The sequence below is a fragment of the Amphibalanus amphitrite genome, unplaced genomic scaffold (assembly GCF_019059575.1).
Source record: "Amphibalanus amphitrite isolate SeventyFive unplaced genomic scaffold, NRLGWU_Aamphi_draft 002063F_arrow, whole genome shotgun sequence".
NCBI classification, from domain to species: Eukaryota; Metazoa; Arthropoda; class Thecostraca; order Balanomorpha; family Balanidae; genus Amphibalanus; species Amphibalanus amphitrite.
In genome coordinates, this window is record NW_024883556.1 from 3,628 (window position 1) to 22,779 (window position 19,152).

General features: G+C 44.5%; 1 protein-coding gene across 12 annotated transcripts in view; it reads left to right on the plus strand.

Moving 5' to 3' along the window:
* The first annotated feature begins 991 nt into the window (after positions 1-991).
* Positions 992-19,152, plus strand: part of LOC122376241 (PDZ and LIM domain protein Zasp-like) — a 38,198-nt gene continuing 20,037 nt past the window's right edge. For 3 of the 12 annotated variants that reach the window (XM_043356030.1, XM_043356035.1, XM_043356039.1), the window contains exons 1-6: positions 1,275-1,508; positions 3,293-3,350; positions 5,383-5,427; positions 7,254-7,390; positions 7,894-7,994; positions 15,392-15,567. In XM_043356030.1, coding sequence (XP_043211965.1) covers positions 1,366-1,508; positions 3,293-3,350; positions 5,383-5,427; positions 7,254-7,390; positions 7,894-7,994; positions 15,392-15,567 — 660 coding nt within the window. In that variant the 5' untranslated portion in view covers positions 1,275-1,365. Of the gene's footprint in view, positions 1,509-3,292; positions 3,351-5,382; positions 5,428-7,253; positions 7,391-7,893; positions 7,995-14,303; positions 14,501-15,391; positions 15,568-19,152 lie in introns of all 12 variants that reach the window. The other 9 variants (XM_043356028.1, XM_043356032.1, XM_043356036.1 and 6 more) reach the window with 6 other exon arrangements.

Genomic DNA, 19,152 nt, shown 5'->3' on the forward strand with positions numbered 1-19,152 from the left:
GGGGCAGGGGGGCCACTGTAGACACGGCCCCGCCAGCTGACGGCAGCAGTCTTTGCGCAGAGGTGTTGGAAGAGAGACGGCTGAGCGAGTGTGGGGTCAAAGGTCATTGATAGGGGTCTCAACCCCAGAGCGGGGAGGGGGACGGGGAGTGAGAGAGAGTGGGACAAACGTCGAAGAAAATCATCTTCAAAACATAGCGAGAAGTGTTGAAGAGTAAGACTGGTGGACGCAGCCTGGATTTTGCGTAGCTGGTGGAAACGGGTGCATCTCTTATCCCTATTCCTGGCGGGGGGGGGCCTCAGGAGCCCCCCCTGAGGTTTTTTGGTTATATCTCCCAAACGCGTTGAGCTAGGAAGCTCAAATTTTCTGACTTTTCCTAAAAGGCTTCTACGCAACATGTCTGAAAATTTTGAGTTGATCTGACCTCAGGTCAGGTCACCAGAGGCGGTTTGGTGACGCTACCTCAGAAAAGTTTGCAATCACGCCAGAGCTAGAGTTTTTGACCGATCAATTTCTTCTCTTCAGGGTTTAGTTAGGGTACCAGTATGTGCAATTTGTATATCTCGGAATTTTGATATCGGTGACCTAAGGTCAGGTCAATTTCGCGACCTCCCCATTATAAGTCAATGGGGGAAAAATCAACTCCCTGTTTTTACCACTAAAACGGGTCGGAATGGCTCCATATACCATACATGACTTCATATACGATCAACCTTCACTACCTTGAGGTCTGTTTTGCTGTTGGGCAGCTGTGAGGTCATGTGACGTCATCAAAGGTCACCAAAGGTTTTTGGCCAATAACTCCGTACAGGAACAAGATACAGACGCGTGGATGGTCTCATTGTGTTCAGCTCGTCAAGACGCATCGAATGATATACATGATGACCTCGAGGTCACGTGACCTGAGGTCAACCTTTGACCTTGACCTTTCGAGGTCAACATATATATCATTCGATGCGGATTGACGAGAGGATCACGATGATGCCCTTAGTTTGTTCCTATCTTGACTAATTCGAAAGTTATTCGAGAAAAACTCTCTCCATATCTAGTGCCGCCATTTTGACTTTTTCGACCCCTGTGACGTCATCTTTGACCTGACCTGAAAATGACCTTAGTAAAAATTGTAGATCTTGGCCGTGCGTATCCGATGCCGTTTACCGCTTGTCGCTATCTTGCTTCGTTCTGGAGATCTCAGGGGGGGGGCCGAATCGGCCCCCCCCCGCCAGTTTCTTGTCCCGGCGGAGCCCGCCAGGAATAGGGTTATACCAGGAAGCCTGACCCCGGATTATAAATATTGCATAAAAACTCTCATAAAAAGACGAAACCCGGACGGAAACAGCCAGAGAGAAACGTGTGTGACGCGCCATGAAGTTCCCGTGCCACCTGAGTGTGCGGGACCGGTACCGCCCCCAGCAGGGCCCGGCGAGGCCCCGGGCGGCGGGTCCCTGCGGACCGTCCCCTCCGCCGCCACAGCCGCCCACTCCGCCACCTTCTCACCATGAGGAGGAGTGAGTTTGGGGGAGGGGGAGGGAGATAAAAGCCGGGGTGAGATGGAATGATTCTTAGCGGGCTTTGTATTGGTTGGTGTCTTCACTGCTCAGCAAAGTGTATGGGGATGATCGCTGGGGCTGAGAGGAAACTCTCCGGGCTTTATTACATTGGTTGGTGTCTTTATTCCTCAGCCAACTATTTGCAATGGCCAATGGTTTTTTAAGTCAATGAAAAAATATTTGATGATTATTTTAAAGTTCATGTTGACCAATTTATTTACATGGTTACTTTTCATGTTGCGGATTTATTTACGAGGGTACTTTTCATTTTGTCTCCTTCCAATCAGTTCTGTTCAATCCATTTCCACAATCTTTTTTCAAATAATGTCGTAAACATCTCACTTCCAAAGTAATCCGCCGATTTTTTAAATAAAGTATTACCTGCCGATCATCGTCAGGTATTTTGTGAGATAATACAGAACAAATAAGGACACATAACCCAAAGAGCAGTTTTTATCATACATATTCTAACGCTTAAAAAGTAAAATAATCGATCATCGTTTCCATGAATCGTTTCTGCTGATCTGTATTCTATCAGCTGTCCTGTAAAAAAAATCTCGCTCAGCTCGAGGTTTGTCCTTTGGTCATGACAGAAGGGACTACTCCGGTATCGGGGTCAGCCATTTGACAGGTCGTCTGACTGACATATGACGTCATATGTCAGCAGTTAGCTGACTGTGACTGTCGAGGGCCAACACACGATATTAGACATATGTCACGGACGCCACGTCAGGCTGAGGGAGGTCAGAGTTGATAGGCGGCATAGGTTGTTTGGCAAGCGTCTCTTCTTGATATCCTCAGTTATGCAAGACACATTACATTACTGGCATCATGCAACCACTGAAATTTTGTGAAAAGCAGTGCGCTGCCATGACCGGCATTGAAACGGCATCTGTCTGTGACTTGGCTGTTTAAGCCTCGCCTCGAACTGCCGTTTCTACAGCTGATGCTGACGTGATATGTTATCAGTGTTTGTTGATGATGTGTGATCAATGTTTGTTGCCGTTTCGCCCCGTCTGCTGGCCAGTCAGTGATGTTTGTTTATCGTGAGGTTTGTTTATTGTCGTACTGCTGTCGGGCCACCTGTCAGTCACATTCCATTGTCAATCAATAACAATTGAATCTGCAATCACATAACCTCGTTAATCAACAACAAGTAAAGCTGACATTGATGTTCACAAAACCATCAGCAACATTTGTCAGTCAAGCGCCTCATATAATAACTCATCAGTCAGTCATCAGTTGATTAACCACATTCACTAAAGACCAATTAATCACTTTCATAGCTTTTCAATCACCCTGTCATCATTTAATCTTATCCACTTTTTTCTGCTTATAATCGGACTGCAATCAACACCAGTCTTTTCTTGGCTGATAGGCAGAAAACGGCAGGTTATGTGGAGAATAGGATCAGGTAATGGGCAAAAATGAGCTTAACATTCTTGCCCCTTGAATTTTTGCCCCTTGAACATATTTCAATAATTAATCAATTAATTAATTCATTCATTCATTCATTCATTCATATTCATTCATTCATTTATTCATTCGGTTGTTCCTTCGTTCATTCTTTCATACATTCACCCATTCATTCATGTATTCTTTGGGTCATTCATTCATTCATTCATTTATTTATTTATTCATTCATTCATTTTTTCATTAATTAATTAATTAACTCATTCATTCGTTCATTCATTCATTCATTCATTCATTCATTCATTGACGGCGTGTTTTGCGTGTTTCAGGGGAGGTTTGGCCTCGCTCCGTCCCCCGGGCGCCGCCCAGCAGCAGCCTATGCCCAAGGTAGGTCAGGTCACAGGTCAATGCTCAGGTCGCAGTTCAGGTCACATGTGGGGGCACGGCTTCGGTCACAATTCAGGAGAAAGACCACATCACAATATAATTCCTAAGTTTGATCATGCATGGGCTAAGTGAGTACTTACAAAACATTTATGATTCATCAGGCGATGCTGAATGACTAAGGAGTTCGTTTGATTCTTCAGTTCATGATGATGATAATTTCGTTAAGTTCTAAGCACACAATTTGAGAGTAATTTTTGTTTGACAAGCTGGTACATGTGTCATCGTTTTATCGGACATGAAGATGAAATTTTTTCGTCTTACGGATCCCTAGAAGCGTCATTTTTACTGTATGACCTCTGGTTACATACGTTTTTCAATGGCTCCGGTTCCTGGTAAATTGCACCAGCTCCGTACCGGCTTCGACTTCATGTTACCGCTGCTCATGGATCGCATCACAGCTAGATCAATACAGAACAGACGCTACCTACACCTTATGCTCCTGCGTGTGATTGCGTTTGCGTTCGTGTTTGTGTGTATGTGTGTGTGTGTGTGAGCGAGAGGTGGTCCTCATATTTACACTTTGTATAGGACTCTTCGGACAGTTCCGGCACGCGGCCTGGAGCGCAGCCGCAGCAGAAACCAGAGAACAAGCCGCAAACTCCCGTGCACATGGTACGATACTTAGTGACGTCATATGAGGCAGTTAGTGACGTAATAGGAGGAAGATGAGTCGAAACATTCCCGCTAGCGGAGCTTGCAGGGTTTTTGGAAGCATGTTTTCTTTCAGTGGTTGTTGGTATTCGGTAGACTCTTCGCACGCATGGAGGCTGATTCAGATATACATAGTATTAGTATTTCATGCAGGAAATATTTAAACTTCTAAGTTCTATGCATTGCACCCAGGGGAGCTACTTTCTTCAGCTCTCGATGCATTTCTTCAGAAGTGTTATAATTGCTTGCAGTTAGTGGGTTGGGTTAACATGCGCAGCTAAGGAGTCATGTCTCTCTTAGATCTTCAACCGTGCCTACCTCTCCTTTTATGTTGCTGCTAAAACTGAGTGCTTGGATTATGCAGTTGGTCTTTAGAATAGGCGGATCCCTCGAGCAGTTTACGGCCAGGTCGGGATCTTCGTCCTGGCTCTGTTTTGTCCAGTAGGCATTTCCAACATGTGACGACTTTATTGGCCTTGTATCCAGCAATGCAACGTTGCGCCGGGAGGTGATTTTATAGGATTTCCTGATCCAATCCAGTTTACTCGGATGATCTTATGATTTCGCTAAGCACTTTATAGCAGACAGCATTTGGCATGGGGACTTGATCGCAGCTTTTCGTGAGGTTTTTCGTTTTCGTTCCTGCAGATACGTTGCGTATGTTTGTGCTTGTGTGAATTGGATAGTGAGTGTGTATTTTGTAGTCTCTTCTGCCCCTAGACTAGACTACCTAGAACCTAGTCTCCGACCTAGAGTAATCACCCGCCCCTTTTTGTTGTTGTCTTGTGTGCGTCAAATGGCTTAGCCGATTTAGCTGTAATCACTGTTGCTTGGTAGTGTATTTAGAAAGCAAAATGTCCTCCCTGATTTAATCATGCATTTTGAAGCGGATAGTTGCTTTCATTTTTGATGCCGTTTTGTTTAATTTCATGCCTAGATATGTGTTCTAAAAACCGATGATAATTGTTTTTTATTAGAATATCCATGGATGATTTGCGATCAAGTTCACTTTTTCTCTCGTACGTGACGGCACCCAACCCGCCATTGTGTGTCTGTGACGTCAGCTGCTTACGTCATCATTGTTCAGGGCTTGTTTGATCGGCAGCCATTCCTCCTGAACCCGCCAAAAAGACAGACATAAATGAACGGAACGATGATACCCATTTGGCTACATGTCGTTCGTTTATCTAACCAGTTCTGAACGCTCATTGGTCGCTGGTTCTGTACACCCACCCTCATTGGCCGCCTGTCTAACTCGCCCTGAGCTCTGATTGGTCGCTGGCTTTGTGCACCCGTTCTGATTGGCTGACCGCTCTTACAGCCGACTCAGCCGCCAAGAAACAGGAACCCGTTCAGGGTCATCAAGGTCAGCTCAATGACGTGTGTTTCACTAGGTCACCGCGTGGCGGCGCTGCCGGCGCTGTTTTCTGTGTGGTGTGGTACGAGACCTTTCCTGTCGTTCTATCGCTGCTTGCCTTCCCTTCTCTAATATCTTCAGAAGCATTCAGTGGATCTCTTCTCTTCAGGCTACCACATTTTTTGTGGTGCCAATTTCTGGTTTCTGAATGTGTGGATTCCTAGTTCCGATACGTCGGCAACTCTTATTATATTGATAACCTTTCTGATAAACAAGTTTTTTGCTGCATGACACCTGACGATTGTGTGTTTCGGTATGAAACTTTTCCAATGCCTATGGTAAGTACGATAATTGCTTACGGTAACCAGAACTGTAGTAACCAAAAATGCATTTTACCGTGCATTGCATACTGTACCTAACTAGCTCCCTTCATGCGTAGGTACGTACACGTGTTTCAGCCGAAACAGCGCGTTTTAGCTCGAATGCCTAGAAAACAACATGAGTGAACCATTTATTCGTCGCTCAAACTTTCTCTTAGCAGCCAAATCCGGGGTATCGCAAGAGGTCATCAAAGCGACGCACAAACATACAAACAGGCGTTCTCTGTGTTAGCTTGGCGCAGAGACAGTCGGGGGTTTGTGCTGTTTGATACTGAAACAGCAGTCCCCTATCTTGGTTTGATCAGGAAACTGGGAATGTTCCGGATTTCTGATAAGTTGGCTGGTGGATGAGGTGTTATGGAAGAATAGATAGCCTCACCAATGTATGACAGAAATGCTGTGTAGCGCTACCGTTCTCAATCCCAGCATTCATAAGACATGGCCAAAATAAACTCTCCTATTTGCCATATACTTACTACCCATATTTGAAGTAGGGGCATGGTATATGCAAGCTCTGCACTAGATATTACATCTGTTTGCATATATGATAATGATAATAAGTGACACCAATTGAGCGTTACTCATTTTTGCCTTTTTTAACTCAACTACAGTTCCTAATTTCAGTACCTATATGTAGTGAGCATCCATCAAGTGGATACCTTATCATTAAAATGTTTTCTGTCGACAGAACTGACACTATACTGTTGACAATTGTGCTGGCGTCTTTCAGTTGACTAACACTGACATCTATTGTAGATTGTACTGACATCTATTGAGGACCGTTCTATCCGTGCTGTCATCTATTATAGACTATCTATCGTTGATCACATCTATTGTAGACCACACTATATACACCTATTGTAGACCCAACTGACATCCATTGTAAACGATGCTGACTTCTATTGTCAATCACATTGAGATATATTGGGGACAGTACTGATATCTATTGTAAACCGCACTACTACTGACATTTATTGCAAACCAGACTGACATCCACTGTCGATAACACTGCCATCAGTTGTAGACCAGACTGACATCTATTGTAGACCGTGCTGTCGTCTATTTTAGACTATGTTGATATATATTGTCGATCACGATGACATCTATTGTAGACCACACTGAAATCTATTGTAGACCGCACTGACATCTATTGTAGACCGTACTGACATCTATTGTAGACCGCACTGACATCTATTGTAGACCGTACTGACATATAATGTAGACCGTACTGACATATATTGCAGACCACGCTGACATCTATTGTCGACCGCACTGACATCTATTGTCGATCACACTGAAATAATATTGTAGACTACGCTGACATCTCTTGTCAACCACGCTGATATCTATTGTATTTAGGCCACGCTGACATCTACTGTCGACCTTGCTGACATCTATTGCCGACCATACTGACATATATTGTAGACAGTGCTGACATCTATTATCAACCCCCAGAACGTGGACACTGCAGACGGTTCGGTGAAGGCGCTGGTCCACAACCAGTTCAACTCGCCGATGCCACTCTACTCGGAAGAGAAGATCGCAGAGACCCTGTCCGCGCAGACAGAGGTGCTAGCCGGTGGAGCGCTGGGGTGAGTAGAATCAGACGGTAGAATCGGGTAGAATTGGGTAGGGGCTAATAGGAACAAACGATGACTGCATATCGATATTGCCCTTTTCAATGTATATTGCTTGACCAGTATACCAAACGTTCATACAGCGTCAACTTCAGACATTGGTGTTTTCAGTGCGAGAGGACTTGGAATTCTCTCCCTGCCATGATTACTTCTCTGTTTATGCATTGTATTCAAATGACGTTATCTTTACTGGTGTACTATATTGATTATGTTTTCTGAATGATTTAGATAGAATAAAACAATAAAAGTTCAGATAAAAAGATGATTTTAAGACAATGTTTGTTCCATTATTTCACATAGATTTTAAGGACTTGTTTCCCGTTCTACGTAAATTATTCGTTGATAATAAACTGCTATCTGCATAGTTCAAACACCACCATTTAACCTGCGCCCGCAACACATAAACAACTCAAAACCAACTCTGGTAACCTCGGCTGAACCGTACCACGTTCATACAGCGTCAACTTCAAACGCTACGAACCCCAGCCGTGGAAGCCCACCTCGTCGGCCGTATACAAGATGATCCACGGCGATGACGCAGACGGCGGCCCAGCTCAAGGTCGTGACCCGGTCAAGGTCGCGCGTCCAGTGACCAATCAGAGGCGGCGAGTGGTCTCCGTACAGACATTTGGCGCTATGATTGGAGACGAATTTTTCCTCTTTTTTCAGGCGTCACAGTCTGCCAATTTGTTCTAGCTTTGCCAAGTGTGTCATTTGCATTGCAATTCATTCGAATTTATTTATATAGCAATTTATTCGAATTAAGAAATTATTGATTCTTCTAACCGAGCACGGTATGTTGCCAAAAGTTTACATCGATAATAATCATCGGAATTGATGATCCTTGCTGAAGCAACGCCTTAGTGTGCTTAATAATATTTTTCTTTCTTATCATATGTAATCAACAATGCCATGCGTAAAATACCCAAGCGGAAGATAATAAGCCAGTCGACCTTGAGACCACCCGCCGCCGATTTTTGGTCCTCTGACGTCACGTTTGGGTAGACTCGCCTCCGTGCCGCAGCAGAAGTCGTCCATTTTCGGTTGCCTTGGCTTTCCTGGAAGCGCTGCTTTCGTGTGGTTATCTGAGTGACCCTACTGCTATGCCCTTAGTCGCCCTCTTGACGTTTACCCGTGTTACATCCCCTAAATGATTGATGCCTTGGCGTAAACGTAGTCGCGTCGGTTTTGTGCTGTACAACGCGACAGCCGGCAACTACTTGAAAAATGAAAAATACGAAGAAGTCGTCTTATATTCATTGTGAAACACAAAACTATGAGCTAAAACGGAATCATCACTGCTCATTGTTTTAATCATGTTCCCTACAGATGTAGGCACTGAATAGTGCGCAAACATTGGTACTTATTAGTGGGTAAAACTTTGTTATCTAGAAATTTCAGCTGCATAATTTAATATAAGGTAAAGTAAAATATTTTCTCACATGTTTATACGCGTCTTTGGACTCCGGGGGTCTATTTGACAGTCTCATGTCATAAAGATGGCTCTTCAGATGCAACTCGAACGAGAATCTCAAAGCCAACATAGCTTGCTTAGAAGGCAAGCATTTCCGAGCCTTTTCTAGGTCTGTCCTCATTTACTTTTCTCGTGCATTAGAGATATCCATTATCCAGTCATATCTGTCCTTAGGTTGCTTCTTTTGTACACCTAGTTGCAACGTCACCTTGTTGGACGGCAGCCCTTTAGTCTCCAGTTAGTGCTGCTTTTGCCCTGTAGTTGTCTATTTTGGGTAGTTGTCTAGTGCCTACTATGCCCAAGCCCGAAATGCCTACTATCCTCAAACAGGACAGGGATCCTCTTACATTTATTTTGAGACAGTAAGTGATCAGCAACGAAACATTCAATGCATTATTTTTTCTTCTTTTTGCAAGTAAACGCAGATGTACCTACCATAGGCACAATGGAACCATATAGCGCACAAAAAGACGATGCCTAGGTCACGCATGAATGAGCAGACGTTAGAATACACTATGTAATTTTTCCGGTTTCTTTCTTGTTCTTGCCGTTTTCAGAGGTTTGCACTTTCGGTGTTATGACCAGGAAAAAGTATATGGCGGTCAAGCGCAGCAAAACTGATGGAAAAGGAAGATTGCATCGTTTTTTTTTTCGTTGGTCACCTCGTCTTCAGAACGTGCGAGCATCCTGAAAATTCAAGCCACACTGTTGTATGATGTTCTAGATTTTGTCCGCATCTGTTTCGGTTCGCTTATTTCACTTCCTACGTCTTCTTTTCTGACTCGTTTTGCTCGAGCATACGACATCGAGTTACAGGAGTGATATCCTTGAATTATCTTATCGAATATAAGATGATGGATGGCAAGCTGCTTCTTCCAGAAGCTCGTTTTCCTTTAGGTATTGGGATCATTACAGCTGTCTACCAGAACTGGAGTCGCCAGATATCATGGATTATTCCAAGGAAATCTACACAAGAGACTGCCTTTGGCATGCACTGGCGAATTTAACTAGATGGCTTCCTCGGTTCTCAACCTTTCTTATGTTTATGTATATATTTTGCCGCTGAGAGGAAGTGGGGATAGGGTTCAGGAATATATTAGGTTGACAGTTTTGAGAACGTCTTGGTTGAGATGTCTCTAAGGTCCCACAACCCTGAGGTACTGATATTTCCAGCGTGACCTTCGTGATTGGCGGTTACAGAAAGCAGGTCATTACAGAGGCTCCCAAACCTCCTCACTCGCTCCAACATCCACGGCGGATGTAGATACCTCCGAGGTCTCCAAACTCTCTGACATTTGCTCTGGCGGTGGACGACGTCCCTGTCGTCGTATAGCCACGGTCCGACAGCCACCACGGAGTCTCTGCCAGGAAAATACCTCCCCGGTGCCAGATCCGCCAGAGCTGACGCCTTTGGGGGTGATGCCAGCGCCTATGATGGACGCGCTACAACGTTTGTCAACTGTTTGAATTAAAAACATCGTACGCTGGATGGTGTTTGGTAAACAAGCACAGTTACTCCCCGCGGGGGGAGCCAATGGGCGGTAAATGGGTGAAAAGTGAGCGTAATTTCAAAACAGAAAACCATTTAGGCAGCGTAAATCACAACTTGTGTCATGGTGATATTCAACGTGGATGGTTGGTGAGGTCACACATGCCTTCGGATGTCGACCTCGCATCCCATGTTCCAAACGAGTCTCTGGTCCAATCCGAAACACTCCACTTTGCCGATCAAAATAAGTCATTACGATATAAATTTTGGCGCCGACATTTGAATATGTCGGGCCGGGCAAGGGTAATCAGCGGTTGACCAACGTGCCACAGCAGCGCTTGACCTATCCATTTGCGAATCTGGGTTTGTTTTTGATTGAACTATTTTGCAGATAAAAAGAACAAATCTCGACTCGTTCCTATCAACTGAGATGGTTTCTTCCTTGTTCCTCCGTATATCAGTAACTTAAAATTACCCTGACGTGGCGTCTTACTCATGAACCTGGAATAGCCTGTGCTCTCCTACATCACTGGCCTGGAGTCGCCTCTGCTCCGCCTATATCACCGACCTGAGACCGCCTCTGTCCACTGTATGTCATCAGCCTGGTCGGTCGCCAGACGCTGACCTCTGGTGCCAACCTCCCCCCTCCTCCTCTCCCTTCCCTCAGCTGGGACTGTCAAAGACAGTCTGGGACGGGGAGGTAGTGTTGGTCTGGCGGAGTCAATGAACACCCTTGTGCGGAGTTAGACTGTAGTAGACTTTATGTATTATTTTTAGGCTTGCTGCAAGGGATTTCCTTGCTCCCATTTTATTCTCGGAGTAAGGCATGCCTATAGAAAGTGGGTTCTTTCAGAAACAGACTCAATGAAATGCGAGTCACCTGAAAGTGAACCTAATGGAATCAGATCGGGATCTCGAAGTTTGAATGTTTCATTTCTTTCTTTCTTTTCGTAAAACTACATTCAGTAGATAACACTAGTGCTAGGATGATGATCGATAGCTTGATTGTCCTTTTTTGCCATGAAAATTACAGTCAAATAAAAATGTTATATCATATTATATTCTATGTTGTTATGGACAACATCGAATACGGTGTATAAAGTGATGCATTTTTGACGGTTGTAACTGCCCTCAACTCATGTCTTCGTACACCATGGCAAGACCGCTTCCTCGGCCTTGCATCACCACTGCCCGTGTACCCGCTGTGGCTATGGGCCAGATGTCCAGCCCTCAGCGCTATGGTTGGCCCGGAGCACCGGTGGAATGAAGGAACTTGGCGGGGATCGTGGCTGCTAATTTCGACGGTCATTTCTCATGTCGGATTTCACTTGAAGTAGTGCAAGTGCTGACATTTTTGCTTTTAGGCTGAATGTGCGACACATGTTGGTATGAAATGAAGCATTCATTTGCGCTTCAAGGAAAGGGCACCCAGGAAAAGCTGGCATCCGCAGGGTTTGCTGCTCTGCCGGCTTGTAATATCCATTGCAGCTCACGACGGTTAGTCCAAATTCGCCTTTTCTGCTTTCTAGCAACATGCCGAACAATAAAGATGCTATTTGCCTGTTATTCCGGGTATACTGTTCTTTCTCGTTCCAGAAGCTCGTACTGGATTATTGATGCGTTTCCTCGCTTCGTTGACTTTGCCGACAGCATATTGATCATATGTGGGGATAAACGTGCATAACAAATACGCATTTATAACTAAATACACTAGTAAACGTGGAAGCAAATACGTTGGTTTTACGCCTTACGGGTATTTATTTGCTTATGTATCCCAGGTAATGGTTTTCCTGGAATCATAAAAATACTTTTTCATATTCGTTCTCTTCGTTTGTCATACTTTGGGTTGTTAAGTTGGAAACAGAGGCACAACTTCTTCGCAGTCTGCAGGCGTTTCTGCCGAGTCCATGCTCTTCATATTATTCTTCGATCGCGACTTGCTTAGGATCTTGTCAAGGCTCTGACCATAATGGCAATATTTACATCTCCTCTCATGTTCTTGAAATCTTAGCGATGCTTTTCAAACGAATTCTAATGTTGGATTGCCAATCTGAGCCTTGCAGTCCTATTTTTAAATAAAGCAAGCAAGGAAACGCTCACACATCTGCCAGACCTGAGACCACCCACTGGCCGATCTCATCGCCTTCAACCTGCTCGGTGGACATTCACACCTCTACCAAGTCGCCCATCGGCTATTAACTCCTCTACAAACTTTCCTTAACCCGCGCCCCGTAGGGGGGGGGGGGCCGAAACGGCCCCCCCTGTCCTTTTCGGTCGATATCTCCTAAACGGCTGGAGATATCGCCACCAAACTTTCAGGACCCCTCCGGGCATCAATTTTACACATTGTGACCAAAAATTTTCCAGAGGCTGTGATAGGTTGGCCACAAATGACGTCAGAGTGACGTCATGTTCTGTCATTTTCGACCGAAAAAAGACCTTCGCGAGAAGACCTGTCAGGCCTACAGCTTTGAAGATATAGAAAAATGATTCAGACATAAAAGGTGTAGAATTGACAGGGCTACAAAACTGCTATCTCGGATTTTTGAAATTTTTGAGTTTTGATCCCCAAAAATCAAAAAAGCATTTTTTTGATATATTAGCCAAAAAATCCAAAAAGTTTTTTGAGTTTCGAAAAAACCGGAATATATGTGATAGTACCTACCGTCTTCTATCTACATACCAAATTTCAGATCGATACCTCGTTTTTTGGCCAAGGTATAGCGAAAAAACTGTTCAAAAATGATGACGTCAAATTTTCAAACTCAATTTTTGGCAATTCTAGAACTTGTAGAGCAAAACAAAGACCACCATTAGACTCCCCGTGACGAGCTGCATCGAATGGATACCCATTTTATGAAAAATATCAACTTTGAAATTTGACCTAATTTGACCTGACCTTGACCTGACCTTCACCAAAACGTGACCTAGGCTGGCCCCAAAGGCTGCCTAACCCACATAATCGCATTTGTCATGTAAAATGGACCATAAAACATGTATCACACGACACATTCATATTGTGACCCCCGGTGACCTGACCTCGCTGTGACCTGACCTGGTATCAGTGACCTCAGATAGCAAAGTATGTGTTTGACGAACAATATACCATCGATGGTTTTCAATAAATTACCAATTTACTCGATTTCACAGCACATTTCTTGAATTGCCTGTGAACGGTGAAAATCTGACCTTTGACCTGACCTGTGACGTCATCGGTTTGACCTAGGTCAATGAAATTTGGTCACAAGGTAGTTCCCGGGTAGGGCTATCAAACGCCGTTTGAATTTTGAAAATCGGCCGGTAACTTTCCGAGATCTTAGGGGGGGGGGCCGAAACGACCCCCCTACGGGTGGTAGGGTCCGCCGGTAGCCCTACGGGGCGCGGGTTAAACCAGACTCTATATATACCCGCTGCTTGACCCTTCACACCTTTGCAAACGCGCCCACTGGATGGACGTTCACACCTCTAAAGACCACAATGGACTGCTTACACTCCACACACTTCCCTCACACCACTCACATCTACAAGCCCGCCCGTCGGCCGTTCACATATCTACAAAGCCACCCACTGGTCGTACACATCTCTAAAAATTATATGTACAATGGGCTGCTTACACTTCACACACTTCCCTAACACCACTCACATCTACGAGCCAGCGCAGCTGCCGTTCACACCTCTCCAAACCCGCTCGTCGGCCGTTCACATCTCTACAAAGCCACCCACTGGTCGTTCACACCTCTAAAAACTCTACAATGGGCTGTTTACACTCAACACACTTTCCTAACACCTCACATCTACAAGCCCGCCCGTCGGCCGTTCACACCTCCATAAACCCTCCCGTCGGCCGTTCACACCTCTCCAAACCCGCCCGTCGGCCGTTCACACCTCGCCCGCTGCCTCTGCAGCGTCGACTTCAAGAAGAACGAGAAGAAATACGACGGCAACATGTCTGAGGTCCTGAAAATGGTCCAGGACATGGATCAGAACCCGCAGTCGCACGCAGAGCCGCCGGAGGAGGCTGTCGACTCCGCTCCGCTAGATCCTGATTACAGCGGGCTAAACTCCATCAAATCGCGCAGTATGCGGTCACTGATGGTCAAACGTGAGTATTAGACGTTCGCAGCGGCGCCGATAGGTGTCAGCGAAGTGGTGGTATAGAGGGCGCTGCTGGCGTTCGAAGATACCGCTTGGTTTAAAGAAAGAACTGAGGACGATTTCCTTATTTAACAACGATACATCCAGGGCAATGATGATTATCTACCTACATAATGTCTATACCGTTAATTTTTCCTGAGAGACATAGACTGTGGAGACTCAAATAGCTTGAAACATTGCAAATAAGCACATGGAACTCCTAATCCTACCATGCATGCTCCTTTTTTGTGTAGCTTGCATGTTATATCACTGCTTTACGGCATTTGATTTTCCTTCTCGAGACCTGCTGTCTCAATAGGACTTGCTTGTGGCTTCTATTTCCGAGTTTGCGATGCCCACTGTTTTGCATGCATATTTATGAACTCGAGCATCTGATTCGAAACCTACAAGCATTCTTAATGTTTAAGCTTCCCATCATTCTCTCAACATGACTTATCTTTTTTGACGCTATACGTATGCTCATGATTTTTCTCGAAACACACTTCAGTGAGCAAGCATTAACGATTAACTGATATCAAACGGAAATGCATATTACAGAACGCTACGCTACTTAGATGCATCATTTCTTACTACAATTTTATATTGTTCTTAAACGCTAACATTGACGTTGTAACATTCAATTTTGGTGATGTGACATAATTTAACGCTAACAATTATGTACAACTTCCCACAAATATGTTTAGCACAATAAAGCCTCATCCCACTTAAAAATTCCCAAACTGACGTCTATTTATATCCTATTATCATAAACTCGTTAACACATCCCCAAATTGTGACAGCACTTTTACCAGTGACGTCGCCAATACTAGGGGCCATAACCAATGACGTCATATTTCAGCTGACGGCCACGGGGCTCCTCAGACGAGCGTGCACGCACCCAGGATCGTTCCGCAGCAGCAGACCAAGGTGCCGCCTCCAGTGGCTCCCAAACCGGCGGCGCCCATGTCGCCGCAGCCCGCACCAATGGCGCCGCAGGCCGCCCCTGCCAACCGAGGACCCCCGGGAATGCGCTCGGTGAGTAGGCGGCCGCCATCTTGAAGCAGGTGGCTTCTTCTTTTTGTAATGCCCCTCTTAGCGGTGTTATGTGTTTTAGTGTTCCCCTCGTAGAATAGTTCAGTATGGCATCCGCACTTTCTGCATTGCTTCAGATATCTGATTTCGGCATTGCGAAAGAGAATGTTTGTGTTCTCGCTCGATATCTATTTTCTTATCCATACTTGGATCGAATTCTATAGGTACGTCTCTTTGTAGTGTCACAGTACTACTTTGTTTCAATGCCGTCTTACGGTACAGCTTTACTGTCGAAAACTTTGGACTGCCCTTGTCGCTCCTCAGGAAAGGCGAAGTTTAGTAAGCTTAGTAAAATTGAATGATTAGTTGCGAGTATAAATTTGATGTTACCGAATGGCATTTTATAAGTAATCAGCTGTACAGAGGGCGAATAGTGTTAGCGGATCTCAGCATGAACACTGACCCGAGGGCAAATATCTCAAAGGGTGCGCGTTTATGCTTAAACGTATGTGTGTCATGCAGGAGTTCGGAGTCGGAGTTGGAAGCGGAGCCGGAGTCAGATGGAGTCATGTCGTGGCACCGAGTCAGAAGTCGATGCCGGAGTCAGAGTCGTACAAGCTGTCTCGGCTCCGACTCCGGAGTGTCTATTAAAATCTCAGGCAGTAATTGCCCACGGAGTGGAAATAACACACAACTCTGAGATAAATTTAACGTACATCTTGCCCCTGTCCTAAAAGGCAGCCAAGATCTGATCTGATAATAAGATCTACATGATTGGTGCCCGGTGTTTGTGAGAGTGGTGACCCAAATATAATTTGGCTCCCTTGCAGTTGATGACGTTTCCCTCCAATGAGCTGTTCTTTCGACCTACGGTGCCGGCTACGCCAAACCGCCGTCAAGGGCGTTCTGGTAGAGTAATAGATGGAGTCGGAAGATCGCAAACGGACAGCAACGGTATTAGAGAGATAGCCAAAAGCTGACTAGTTTCGGGTCATATTATAGTTCGTTCGATGTGTTTTGACGAGAGAACCACGGTGCCGGTGAAATAAATCAGCACAGCTCAAACTCAAGCTTTGTGTCAAAGTTAATTGAAAAAATAAAGAATAACAGTTTTTAGAGTTTATGTTACCTGAAAGCTACACTGTTGATATTATGTCAAAAGTTAGGACATTTTAGCGAAAGAGTTGTAAAGTGTTCGGTAAGAAATGTTTTTCGGGATGCTTTAGCCTAGAGCACTTCACGGATAGGCTTTTCAGGATCCGGCCCGGCCCATATCCGGCAAGTCATATCCAGATCCGCCCATTATCCGTCTTTCTTTGAATTTCCAAATCCGGCCCGCCCATGGCCCGTATCTCAGCCATACATCCAAAAAATATCCATAATCATCCGTTTCATCAAAAACCGGTTGTGAGACTATCAGCATATCGCCATAAGATTCAAACTTTGGCCACTAAGAGGCTATCAAATTGTAATAACAGCAATCTTAGCCACTGCAAAATACATTTTGTGGTATAAGCTGCATTGCTAAGGGTAGGGGTAACACATGGACCTTAGCATTTCATAAGGTTGGCTATCATAATTGTCGAGAATCTACTGTGGTCCATAAAAGGAAGAGTACTCATTCATATAGCAAAACCACAAACAATTAGGAAGTCAAATGGTAGGTAATAGGTATAATACAATTAATAAATAAATGTTCATGACCTTGACAACATTCTATATGGGAAAAGGCAGAATCAAAACACCACAAAACACATTGTTTGGAAACTGGCCTTGGGATGTGGTCTGAGAAGGTATCTTGGTCTGAGATAGGTACAAGAATTTGACACTGAAGACCCAGCTGAAAAGGTAGGTATTAAATAGCCCTGAGCCTGACTTTGGTCCCAAAATGAAATAGAAATAAGTTAAACCAGACGACAACAATAAACAGACAAAATTGACGATAGTGGCGCAAAAAAGCAAGCAAGGATTGACTTTTTAAGATCCGCTCTCCCTTGATGAAATAGGTAAGCTGATGACGTAATATCGATTCGATTACCCTTTAAGTTAAGTTTCGGAGAAGGAAAGAAATTTCTTGGCGTGATTTACACTGAAAATGTCAATTACATAATAATTTAATGTCATGTTGAATCATTTTTGTTTAAAAAAAAATTATCCACGAGGCATTGCGTTAAGTTAAACCTTTTTTTGCAGCGTTTTACTCAGCTGGTTAAAAGCATCTGTTATGGCGCATCTGTTTCGAAACCGGTGTTTAGTGATAGTGGGCTGTTTTAGACAGGCTATTCGGTGCCCACATCATAGATACTTGGAGATTGATAACCTTGTGTCTGTTCCTGCCTGGAAGATTGAAAAATTCAAGAGAAGGCATTATCGTTTTTATACATATTATATGGTGACTGTTCTCAGGACAAGTGAGTTATTAACACATATTTTTACATGATTCGTATCTTATTCAGCAACCAGCGAGCCATGGCGGATAGGATGCCATGGCGGTTTTTCTCGCTTCCTCAGTTAGGAACATGGCTGAGTCTGTAGATTTTATGGGTAATTTTATGTTGTGACCTATATTTCAAACAATTGGTTGGTGCTGCCACATACCTTACAGACTATCATGACTCACATAGGTATGCTTAGAAATTTCATGTAAATCAATTAATACTTCTGCTGCTGCTTAACAAGTTAAGTTAATTCTTGACGCGAATATTGAATGCTACAATTTTATCCGTTCTGATCCGTGTTCAACATTCAATTCCCAAATCCGGCCCGCCCAGATCCGTTCTATTTTTCCAAATTTGGGATCCAATCCTATCCGGTCCACGGATTTATCCGTGGATAACGGATTTATCCGGCCCATGAAGAGCTCTACTTTAGCCCTGTATATTGGCCCAAGAGTTGCGAGCCACTTAGTCAAAAAATGCAAAATCAGGACAATTTGACAGGCTAAGCAAGACCTGGTGAAATGGGCTATGGTTCGAGGTAAATTATGTAGGAAGTTTTTACTTCTTTCATAATTTCTTATGCTATTTCGAACGTCGGCCATTGCATGCCGCTACGCGGCTTAGGAGCTAAATTAGGGGGGGGGGGTTAAAACCCCCCACACCACACTTCGATGCTCACGATAGGTACAAGGCCCTGGCTCGAGCTTCAGAACTAGTAAACGGTACTACAGTAAGGCAACGATAAGTGCAGCACCCGTGATGAGAAACATTACGGCGTCGTCCATGGCTGTTGCTGAACCGGAGTCGGAGTCGGAGTCGGAGTCGGAGTCGACGAGGAGACTGGAGTCGGTGTCGGAGTTGGCTGAACGCTAACACGACTGAGTAAATCTGATTTCATGGTGAATGTAATGCAAACCCATGCTTTGAAATAAGCTAAGCTTAAATCGATCAAAATTTCAAATTGCTATGAATCTTACTGCATTTTGAGTAAATGAGTGCGTAAATGAATCTTTGAATTCACTTTTGCTATCCATTACTGCCTGCGAAACAATGCTTTTCGTTTAGGAGGTAAATGGAGGAGACCCGAGACGAGGCACGGAGGAGCGGAGGAGCTCTGAGGAAATCGGCGGAGAGACTGGAGCTCTGAGAG